Source organism: Centruroides vittatus, unplaced genomic scaffold, assembly GCF_030686945.1.
Source record: "Centruroides vittatus isolate TY-2023 unplaced genomic scaffold, ASM3068694v2 scaffold_2569, whole genome shotgun sequence".
In the NCBI taxonomy this organism is placed as follows: domain Eukaryota; kingdom Metazoa; phylum Arthropoda; class Arachnida; order Scorpiones; family Buthidae; genus Centruroides; species Centruroides vittatus.
This window is the reverse complement of record NW_027122690.1, coordinates 1,658,570-1,671,163: the sequence shown is the minus strand read 5'-3', so window position 1 is coordinate 1,671,163 and position 12,594 is coordinate 1,658,570. Positions and strand designations below refer to the sequence as shown.

General features: G+C 26.6%; 1 protein-coding gene across 4 annotated transcripts in view; it reads right to left on the bottom strand.

The window, feature by feature from the left end:
- The window catches only part of not (non-stop), a 70,293-nt gene that overhangs the window by 43,963 nt on the left and 13,736 nt on the right, over positions 1-12,594 (bottom strand). For all 4 annotated transcript variants that reach the window (XM_067285470.1, XM_067285471.1, XM_067285468.1 and 1 more), the window contains exons 2-3: positions 3,272-3,404; positions 885-998 (exon numbers count right to left, since the gene is read on the bottom strand). In XM_067285470.1, coding sequence (XP_067141571.1) covers positions 885-998; positions 3,272-3,404 — 247 coding nt within the window. The remainder of the gene's footprint in view (positions 1-884; positions 999-3,271; positions 3,405-12,594) is intronic.

The window sequence follows — 12,594 nt, the reverse complement described above, 5'->3', positions numbered from 1 at the left end:
TCTATCAATGTCTATCATAACAATTTCAACAAGTCTTGGACCTATGCATGTTCCCATTGGTATCCCTTCAGTTTGACTATAAAAGTTATCACCATATTTGAAGAAATTGTTTTCTATTACTACCATACATAATTTAATAATCCAGTTGGGTGCTGAGATTTTCTGTAAGGAATTTTCAATGTTATTTTTGGTTATACTCGGGTACATATTTTTAATATCTAAAGATAACATTTTTGTATATTTATTAATTATAACATTATTATTTTTTAATCTATTTAATAATAAGTCTACATTTTTTAAACTATAATCCAAAATTTCTAGCGTATTAAGCTTAATTTTTAAAAATTTTTCTAAATTGTAATATACATAATTTCTAACATCAATTAAAGGTCTGTACTTAACTGGATTTTTATGCGTTTTGACTCTAATATTAAATTTAGGTATGCGGTTGTTTTCACTTTTTATTTTTTTAAGGTCTTCATCAGTTATCATATTTCGTTTTTTTAAATCCACGTAAACGACTTTAAATGACAAAGAATTATTGTTTCTACATATAAATACAATTAGTTGGTCAATTTATATATATATAAATTGACCAACTACCGTATTTTATGGACTATAAGATGCACTTTTTTTTTCGAAAAATTGCCTCCAAAATTCAGGTGCATCTTATAGTCTGTAAAATACGGTAATTGCATTTATCACTCCCTTAAATAAGAAAAATACTCACAGAGAATGTTTTCTGAAAGAAACACTGGATGAATATGTTATATAAAATAAAAAAAACTAATGTTATATAAAATAAAAAACTAATGTTAAAAATTGTATTGTATTTATATGTATATTTGTTTATATTTAAGTATATTTTATATTGGATTATCTACCTAGTAATCTTGCAGCTCTTCTCCTTTGTTTACGAGCTATAGCTTCTAATTCTTTGTCGTATACATAATCACTGCAGGAAAAACAGTAGACAGCTCCATATGACACATCAACAGCTATAAAAATATAATAATTAAATATTTTTACAATTTAGAATTAAAATTCAACAATATATAAATTATAGAAACAACCAAGCCTGAATATTGTAATCATTAACCAACCGATTAATTTTGGGCTAGGGCTTGAATACAATATCGGGCAGCTATTATTAATTATTATTATAAACAGTAGTAAAGTTCTAGCCCAAAATTAATCATCTAGCAGTCATGATTTGAATATGAATTAATATATAAGTTTATTAATTCATATATTACCAATACCATGAATTAACTTTTCCAATTTTTTATTTATTGACATGAACACAGTACAATTAAATGACACGGATCTTTTAAAATGGCTAATTTTCCTTTAATTTTAAATATAATCACATACTTGCAGACACATTTATCCCAGCACACCATCAGCTGTTCTGTGTCCACGTGAAAACACTTTGTCCCGATTATTTGTAGAGCCATTTCCATAAATCAACTTGCACCTCATAATTTGAGCAGTAACATATCCCTCAGAGATGTTTCTTGAGTTGTGAGAAAAATATGAAAGTCTGAAGGGATAAAATTGAGTTTATAAGAAGAATGGGCTAAAACCTCCCATTTTCATTTCTGCAGCAATGCAACCATCTTTGGCAGTGTTGTGAATTTTCATGGAGAACAACAACACTATGAAACAGAATAACTAGCTTCTTGTGATGAATGGCCTCTTTCAAATGAGCAAATATATCCTAATAAGAAAGCATCAGCATTCACTGTCATCTTTGATGAGAAGTTTTTATGCAGAAACTCATGAAAGTCCCAAAAGACAGTCGCATAGATGTTCCAAACTAGATATATTTACAGATACTTTTGATCTGCCTGGAGACATTCTGAGACTGGACAGACTGTAAGAGGCTATCTGTCACAAAAGACTTGGGACAATTCAAAAGGAATCATTTTGTTACATGAATGTGAACTCCATATTGACTTCACCTGTTGCTAAATTGAAGATTTTTGTTGGGAGGTTTTAGAACACCCTATCCACAGCCTGGACTAGTCTTCCAGCAATTATTAACTGTTTGAGCCAATGAAAAATCAACTCAATGGACAAAGATCTGCAACTGAAACAGACCTGCAACACTGTTTTTAACTGACTGGAGTGACTCAACACAGCTTTCTTCTTTGCTAGAATGGATACATTAGTCTGTACAATTAAATGCTTGGATAAATATGAAGACTATATGGAAAAGTAGTATGGGTATGCATCTATCTTCAGGTTATAATTACAATTTTCTACAAATAAAAGTATGTCCAGAAATCCATTTGTTATCTTATTTATTATCTGCCTATTTTTTTAATAATTATTTTATTTTATTAATTCTCTATAGACTGAAATTCTCTAAATGTTTTTTATTTGAATTAAAATTAAACTAAAAACATTCATTTATTTTGATGAATAATCTTAAAAATTCTAAAGAATGAATGACATGTCTTTATTAGCTTGTAGTTTAATTTCATTATGAGATGAACAATGACTATAAAGTACACTACTGTGTTGCTAATCCAGTTCTTAATAATCCAGTCTCTCAACTATTCAGCATATACTTATGTGCTTCTATTCACTTGAAAATGTTTATCATGTCATGCATTCTGTTTTCTTGGGATTCAGATTAATTTCTGAATACAGTATTGCATGTCAACACATCATATCATTTGACAATCTGTCTCCAAAAAGAATTAGTACTGAAGGGTAACAGGTCATGCCATTCATTGCATTCTCAAGAATCCAACAGTGACTAATCTGGCACACCGCTGTATAGGGAATGGCAGATTAGCATGTGTATTAGATATTTCTGCATATTCATTCATTTGATGTTATAAGCCAATAATTATTATACACCATACATCATCGAGCAGCATTACTTAAGTTTCAAAATCTTCAAATATAATCTCTCTATATTATTAATAGAAATTAAATTTATTTTAATTTTTACTAAAGTGATTTTGACATAAGATAAACATCTAATATCAATTATATATGCTTAGGAAATTGATATAAATTATAATCCTCGTTATATTTCCAATTTAGTTTCAAAATCAAAAAACACTTACGTATTATATTTGATATATTAATTCAAAAAATCATCATATGCTTATACTACAATAATTTTTTTACTTAAAGGTTAAATTATTTGTGTTATTCAATGACTAAATAATTTATTTTTATATTGTTAGAGAAATTAAAACCAAGTATTTTCTCATTCTGCTATATTGATGTTTTAAATATAGTAAATACTTACCAAGAAAATGTTTTTTGTTCCGTGCATGTTCGTGAATATGTTTAGCACCATAACAACCAAAGTATACACAATGAAGACATGCATGCAATCTTGGTGCATGACTTCGACAAGTTTGACAAATACATGATCGAGCCTAAGAAAAAAAATTAAAAATTTGTATGAAGAGATGAGTACGTTAATTTATAAAGTCAGATTATTATAAAAAAAACTAAAATTTCTCCAATTATTAGTTAAAACACAAACAAATGGCTTTGATGTTTCAGAAGGCAAGTTTTATTTAATGGAGAAACATTTTTGATCTTTCTGTAATTGTGCATTGAACATCAAAGCTGTTTCTTTGAATATTTTAACTAATTTAAACATGGCATCATCAAGAACTGTAATCCAATTATTTAAATTGAAACTTTTTAGAAACAAAATATTATACACATTCTATTTTTTATTTTGGTTTCTTCCATAATCAATTTTTGATTCCAATGAAACAGAATTAGGGCAAATTAAAGAATGGTCACATTCATAAACCCAATGTATCACCTTGAATACATAGAAAACATTGTTTTTATCTTAATTGTTTTATCTGTTATTCAATTTTTAAACATTATCAAATTTTATCTTGTACAGTCAATTCCTTAAATAATAAATACATAAATACTTTAATACAAAGAATCAGAGTTTATTCAAGGATAGATATTTTCACAATTCTTTTGTTCTATCACCAAATTGTAAATACCATTCAATTACGTAACAATGAAAACAGTTCCAAAAACATTTATCTATGAATGAACTCTCTCTGATTTCTTCATATTTTAAGCATTTGTCTCTCTCTCATATACAACATACGATCAAGTATTTTCATTGACTACACATACATATGGCTATCATTCAAACATCTTTGCTAATTTGATATTCTCAGCACCTTTTATTAATAACCCTTATATATATCCCAATGTTTTCTTAATTATTATTATATATAAACCAGCAATGTTTTTCAACCTTTTTCTAATGGCAATATCCTCAACTTGTTAATTTTTCTCTTGCAGCACTCACACTTCCTTATCAATGTAGAGTTATTGGGCTTTTTGTACTTTTAGTAATAAACATGTGTTCAGGACTATCAAGTGCTTGAAATGAGGTGACCTGAGGTAAAGGGAGCTTCGTTATGTCTGTTTCTTTATTAATAAAAAGTAGCATTAAAAATTTCATCTTTTGTTAGTAAAAATAACATTAATTTATAAGTGAAGGAATAGGAACCTCCAAGTTTTCTCTGGGCCCAGGGAAAAATCCTTAGCCTTCCCCATATCAATGGTCTGAAAGTGTTATGATGCTGCTCAGCACTATATTTTGCAGCACTCCTAGTGTCATTATGGCATCTCCTAGTTGAAATCACTGGGATAAACAATTAAGATAACAGATAGTAAGATAATTACATAATTTTTCAATAACCGTAATTGAAATAACATGTAAAATCTGGCAAATTTATATTATTTGAACCTTACTTTAAAGCAAGTGTTATCATAAATTTATGCATTTGGTGTATGTGTACATGTACAAATATAATGCATAAAACACTGGATATTTTGACTATGTTGTGAAAAGAATTTTTTTCAAACATTTGTTTATGTAAAAGAAAAATATTGAAATAATAATTCAGATAAAAATATGTTTGCTATTCAAAATCATTTTGAAAATTTTTAATAAACTTTTATTTTTGAAGTCAGCCAAGTTTTGTTTATAAGTTTAAAAATACACCCTTGTAAATTTACAAGAGTTTATTTTTTTTACATTTTTAGTTTAGATGAATTTAAAAATGTTAAAGTAAACATACATAACAAAAGAAAATGATACTGCAAATTTTTTCTTCAAATTTTATTTATTCAGTTAACTATTACTATGACATTATCCTTCTTTTTGTGTGTTACAAAATTATTAAAATCTAATTTGTAAATATCATGTTTACTTTACAGCACAATTTATTATTATTCATGATAAATATACATTGATAATTATGAAATAGTTTGAAATAGCCATTTTTAAACTAAGTTAATTGAATTGAATGTATGAACCTGGATAATAACGTATTGAAAAATACACTTGATTAATATAACCTTATCATCCAAATTCTTATTTTTGGCTATTCTTTTAGCCATTTTTCAGTTTTCATACAGAACATATCTAAAATAATTCACAACAAAATTCAAATTTTAAAAACATTTTAATTAAGTTTACAATTATACTAAATGTCTTTATAACAAAATGTATAAACAAACATTGGTGAATACAAAGCTTTTTTACATAAAATAAAATCTATAAACTAAATAGAATAATTTTATTCTTCGTATTACAGGTAGGCCTCCTACAATGCGGTACCTTTACAATGCATTTTCGCTCCAACACAGTTGGAAAAACATGGAAATTTTCTTACAACGTGGTTTAGGGTATTTAGAAACAAATTATCTTTCACGTAACAGAAAAATCGCAACGGATCACATAAGTGCAGTGGAACTTGATGAAACAAGCTCAGATCTTGAAATAAGGCCAGTCAAACATTCTCGAACAACTATAATAAGTGACGACGAGGACTGAATTTGTGAGCATAACATTATGTTTCTTTTTGATTTTGACTTGAAATCATAATCTTTTTAGTTTTTATATGATGTTGAATTTTATTTAAGCTTTTTATGTACATAAATTTAAAAAATGATGAAAATGTTACTCCATAAAAGGCAGTTTTTCTCTTTTTTAGAACTGAATCCCAGTTTTTGTATTAAGTTGGTGTCTCCTATAATGTGATTTCCCACAACGCAGTATTTTTAAGGAACATATCTAGTGCGTCGTAGGAGGCCTACCTGTACCGTTATTCATTTTTGAAAGAAAAACAGAAAAATCATTTTAAAAATAAATACAAAAACTATTATAATTGACAACAGAAATAAAATATTTGAGTAAATTTATCTATTATCATAATATATAATGTTAGTCCAATAATTGAACTCTAATAATATTCTTGGTGTTATAACAACAATAAATTTATTCTAAAATAAAAAACATTCTCCTGATTGATAAATACAAGAAAATTCAATTGTCAATCTTCAGTTTAATAATTTTTGAAATGCAAATCATTGAATGAGAGAGTTAAATATTTAAAAGATTTCTGAAAAATAAATTTTAGCAGATAAACTAAAAGATATTTTTATGCATAAAATATCTTTTTCACATACATACTTGTTTTTGTTGTACAAATTCATAATTATTATTATAGTAGAATGTTAATTATCTAAATAATTGAAGTGGGTCAATTTCAGATAACAAATCACACTTGGTAGAGAAAGAAAAGATGAATATTTTTACTTGATTTAAGATATTTATTTTATTTTTAGTACAATAGTAAGAAAAAGTTAAGGTTTAGAAATGTAATTCATACAATGTAATAAAAAATTGACTAATTATTAAAAACAAGAATAGGTCTTCATTGCAATCCACAATGTACAGTACTGATGGAAACTTTGAATTCAAAGTAAAAAATACATAATAGTAAAATTAATATCAAACGCAGTACAGTACTACTTAATATTAATTTTACTACAATATAAATTTTATGTGAATACTGTAATAATACTCACATAAAAATTATTTATTACAGTTCTTATTTTGAAGGAGATCACTTATTTTACTTTGTTTTGCATATTTTTTTAAACTCTACTAAATCTCTGGCTTGCTAGCTTGTCATGACAGATGAAAAATCTACTTCAGGATGCATCTTTGTCAATACTGTTTTTTTTTAATGCAACAAATGCTTCAGTGCTTAGGCACAGTGAAACATTCAAGCCTGTGACTCATTATTTATGCTTTTCCATTTGTACTGTAATAAGTAAAACCTAACATTAATGTTGATGATAAAATAGTCTTATTACATAAAATTTCATATCTGGAATTAGTACTTCCTGAAATCAATTTTGGTTAATCAACTTTTCAGATAATTGATGCTTAACTGTATATACTTTACGTTTAACAAAAATATAATGAAAATCCATGTTTTCAGTTGATTCATTAATCATAAATAAAAACATCAAATTAATCTTTATAGTTATTTTATATCATATATGAATAGATGGAAAAATTTGTTTTCACTTTTACTTAAAGTTATTCATTTGTCGATGATATAGGGGAGGACAGGGTAACTTTGGATATGGGGCAAGTTCATCAATTAAATTTTCTTTGAAACAAAATAAAAGGAGACTCTCATTAAATGCTAAACAGTTGAGTTTTAATGGCGGTTTGTTGAGTGTAGTGTCTGTTGTGATATTTCAACTACGCTTGTCGTAGTTGACATAGCAAATAAGTTGTCTGTTTCATTCAATTTCTTATAATATTTTGCTTCCATTTATATAGAATTGGCATGTTTTGTTATAATTCCATAATAATGAAAGTTATTTTTTTCCCTGTTTGAAGGATAAAACATTAACTTATTCGTGTGGCCAGATCATGGCTTGGTACCCTATTCTCAGGGTTCCACTTAATATTTCTAAATCATGACTATTGGGGCATCTTCGGCAGTGTTGCTGATCTTATTTTGCTATGGTTTGATTTGGCTGCAAACAACAACAAGCAGAAGAAGTAACTGGATCCCCATACAAAGCCTTGCAGAAGAACTTGCAGAAGGGCAATAGATTTGAAGAAATCGGATTCAAAGTTCACTAAAGGAAAGAGGCAGAAAAGTCCTAAAGAACCGGAAAATGACGATGAAAATACTTATTTCATATATTGCAATGAACGATGTGAAACTATTCAGGAAAAGTGAATTATGTGCTGCAAGTGTGAACTGTGGGCTCACGTGGCTATGCAGATGTGGAAAATGAGTTGGTTCAATTTATTTGTGATATGTGTAGGGAGGGCATAAACAATTTTCTGTTAAGCATATTTCATTTCTGCTGTTTGTTAGAGTTCACTAATTCATAATCATAACTTATTTTTGTGTGTTCCCGGGAATCCGTAAATAATTCTATGATGTTAACTAATAGTCACCAAACTACAACTTGACCACCTCAAATGGTTGGAAGCAATTGAAATTTTTAAAGCATACAAGACATCCTCCCACATTAATTCGAGAGACAAAATATGTCTTTCATTGGCCTGGTAGTCTATAATACACAATGAAAGTTAACATTATAATTATTTACAGATGTCGCGGGAACACAAACATAAGTTATGATATGATCTCAACCATTGTGCATTTTTATTTAAAAATCACTAATTCATTTACATTGCTTTTAACTATCATTAGGATGTTTTCATTTACATTTTCTTTACTTAAATATGCCTTTGAACTTGTATTTCGTTGTTATAATATTAAATAGGTTTTTGGACTTGTATTTTTTTGTTTTAATAGTAAATTCCAACTTATATATTGTTAATAACACAAATTTATGTACCTGCCTATCTTGCCCTATTACTGTTGCCGAAGTTATTTTTTTTCCAAACTGATTTTAACCGGCTCTATTTTTTCCAAACTGATTTTAACCGGTAAGGTTACATTCTGGTAGACAATAAACAATGCTTTTCTTTCAGTTTACAGCAGTATTTGTTACACAAAATTTAATTTATTCTTTTCATGCCAAAGTTGCCCTGTCCTCCCCTACTTTACTTAACCACTCAGCAGTGAGGGACGTATATATACGTCGAGGGCGATCGTGTGGCAGTGGTGAGGGACGTATATATACGTTAAATTCTTTTGGGGTATCACCAGAATCTAGCCAAAAACTACCGCAAAAAAAAAATTCACATAAAAAATGAATTATGTAACAATAAAAAAAGACTTTTCTTTACTAGACATAACTGTTTACAAATACTTTTTCTAAAACGGAAATGAGAAAAATTGCGTGAAAAAATACTTTAAAAATTTTTCGGGTATATTCTCCACTACTAAGGGGTAGAACCATACCTGACCTCCCACTGCTGAAAGGTTAAACAAAAAATAATAAACAGTAATTTTTCACATCAATTATCTTGATAATAAAATTTATTTATTTATTTTTATTCAAAAAGTTATTGGATTTTTTTTTATATCTAGAAGATTTTCTGAATCCTATTTTTAGTATCTTTAAATATTCAATAAATATTTTTTAGAATTTAAATGCATTAATTTTTTATTATAGCATTTAAATTTAATTTTTAAAAAATTTAACAAAGTTTTCAACATCAGTAAAATACATGTCCCTGATCTGTATATTTAGCATTAACCATGGAAAAATTTGAAATATACAGATCAGGGACAACAGGTAGATGTTTGAACTATAAAGACGCAATGAATTTGCCAACTGCGTGGAAATTCATGATTGACAAACACCCCATTTAATCAAGCATACAGCGTATCCTCATCCCGTATAGAATATAGAAATATATTATGTCAGCTTACATTTCTTATTATTTAGCGGATCAATACGTTTATTTAATTAATTTTATTAATGTTTTTATTATTGTTTGTATTTTATATTTTACATGGAATGTTCCAACGGTTTTTTAAAATTTGAAATATCTTATGCATATACATTCGATCCTGCACGAGATAACATTCCAAAAGTAAAAATTGCTTGAAGATGACCTGTGGAACAGGTGGAAAACGTTTGCATGATTAAATTAATAATTTCTCAGAGGTATAAGGTGTCTGAGTAGTAGTATTTTAAAACTCTGAGCATTGATTCAAGTATACAAATCAACTAAATTATAATTAGATATATGAAACTTTCATTTACTCGTTTTGATTATATTTTGATTATTAATGAAATTAAAATTTTTTTATATAATTAAAATAGTTTAATTAACTAATGCAAATTATAATTTATTTCTATTTATAAAACCTGCATTTTTCTGGACTAATTTATTATTTTCATGTTTTCTCATAAAAGTACACAAACAAGTAATACGCATCATAAGCAGAACTAAAATTAGAATCAAATGAAGCTAAATCACGTAATTGCGAATTATGCTAATATAAAATTTTTTTTATTCTTAACATCAAAGAAATATGTTTAAAATATTTACCTTTAATCTAATTATATTATTATAATTATTATTATACTATAATACAAATATTTCATATAAAAATCGCTAAGTTAAATTCATAAGTTCCAATACAAAATTATAAAAAAACTTTAATTATATTAAATTAAAATTTATTTAATAAATTCACTCATTAAAAATATGATTCAAATACAGTATGTATTAATTCATTAATTAAGTGAAAAATTTTGAAGATTTATTATCTAACAAAAAATTAAGTATAATTGTTTAATATATTCAGGGTTAATGTTACCCTAGGTATACAAAATGGCGGCTCGTCTCGAGCTGCCATTTTGCATACCTAGGGTAACATTAACCTATTTCAGAATGGTTTTATAAGTGATCATGTTAATATCATGTGCTGATGACGACGATCTTTATCACCAAGTATATTTACTCATTAAATTAAATGAAAACAAAATTAAAAGAATTTTAGTTTGAATTTTTGATTTTAAAAGTTAATTTTTTAGTATTTGACATGGCCAGTCAATCGGAGACAGGCATCAAACAAACTGGAGTGTGGACCTGTTAATATTGCAGTTGAAATAATTCTTATTATATGATGACATTTTTGAACTATCATTTCATATATGAAAACATGGCAATATGGACAAGTAAATAAAATGGATGATAGTTAATCTGTGAAGATATCTAGCTACACACTACAAACTTTTATAAAAGTGGTTTATCACCTATATTTATAGAATATCTGAGCAAATGCATTGAAAATATAGAATGAATAAATTGTAAGTTGTTTAATTTTTAAAACAAAGTTAATATATAAATTGACTTTCTCAGATATTTAAATATTATGTTAATTACAAAAATTATGATCTTATTGAAATTAGTGTCAGATGATTATTTCTTTTGATAGATTTTTGTCTCATACTAATGAAAAAGTTTCCAGTTTTTACCATTCTGCATTAAAATTGAAATTTCAATTATATTTGTTGTTTTTGTAATTTTATTTTTATAACGAATTATTTTTATCACATAAAATGAGCTTGTTTTCTACAATGTTTTACTATTTTAATGGAAGTTGTAGTAAAATTTTATTATTTATTTATTTATATTAAATTAACTGTTTGTAATTCTTGTTTAATAAAAAAATTTTAAACTTTTCAATAAAATTAAATTTATAATTACAGTGTATGATAAATGTTTTCAGAACAGATCATTGTTCTTGTAAGACAAAATTTTCTAAAATCTATTATTATTAAAATTGTAAAAACTATAAACATTTCTATTATTTTAAACTATATTATTTTAAAAATTCCACAGACACGATGCAACACATCTTCAATTAATGTTTTTATTGATTTTCTCTATTCTTGATTCTTTCAATAAATATACTATAATTACTGTTACAGATTAACTTTTTCCTTCATTTACAATGTCACATAAATAATTGAATTTAATATTCTTATAAGCCATATCATTCATTATTTATGTAATGAAAATATCTCAACTAGATGGTATATTTTTAAAATTTATTTTGCATTAAAATATTTAAATAATTTTTTTTCAAATAGATATATATTATGATTTAACACCTGAAATTTTTAATGTATACATATCATACTTACTAACTTTAGATTATAGATGAGATTGACTTCATAGCTAGGAAAGACTGATTTTGGAATGCAAAGGCTGAGAAATAAAAAAAAGCAATTTGTAGAAAGAATGTAGACAAAACTTGCAGCACTTAAGCATTTGTTCAATTTTCATTCTCTTTATCACAATAATGCATTTACGGTATTGATTTCCTCTACTAAACAGATTACTAGTAGTAAAAAAAGCATAATACAGAATAATAGTACATTGTACCAAACATTATATAAAAGTTATTTAAAAAAAAAAGTTAAGTTAGCTAAAGAAATAATATTACAAAAATTAATTTTTTATATCCTATAGCATAGAGAATGCGATTTTGGCATATGACTTAGGTTTACAAGAACTTTCATTCTGGCACTCCTCCAAAAGATGAAACTTTTCTACTACCCAACAAGAGATCATTTGCTGGAAGAAGTGAGGAACATGGTCTCTTGTTGGTTACTTTCAAATTGGCTTTCTCATGCCAAAAAGCAGATGATTTTGTATAAACTATTACATTTTGAGCAAAATTCCATACATGGAAATTTTTTAAAAAAGTTAATTTTCCATAATTTAATCAGAATTTTAAAGCTTCCATTGAAATTCTTGTATGTGTATGGCAACGTAGAACTCAAAGAAAATGTTAATTTTGAAATGTAGACAACTTCTAAAAG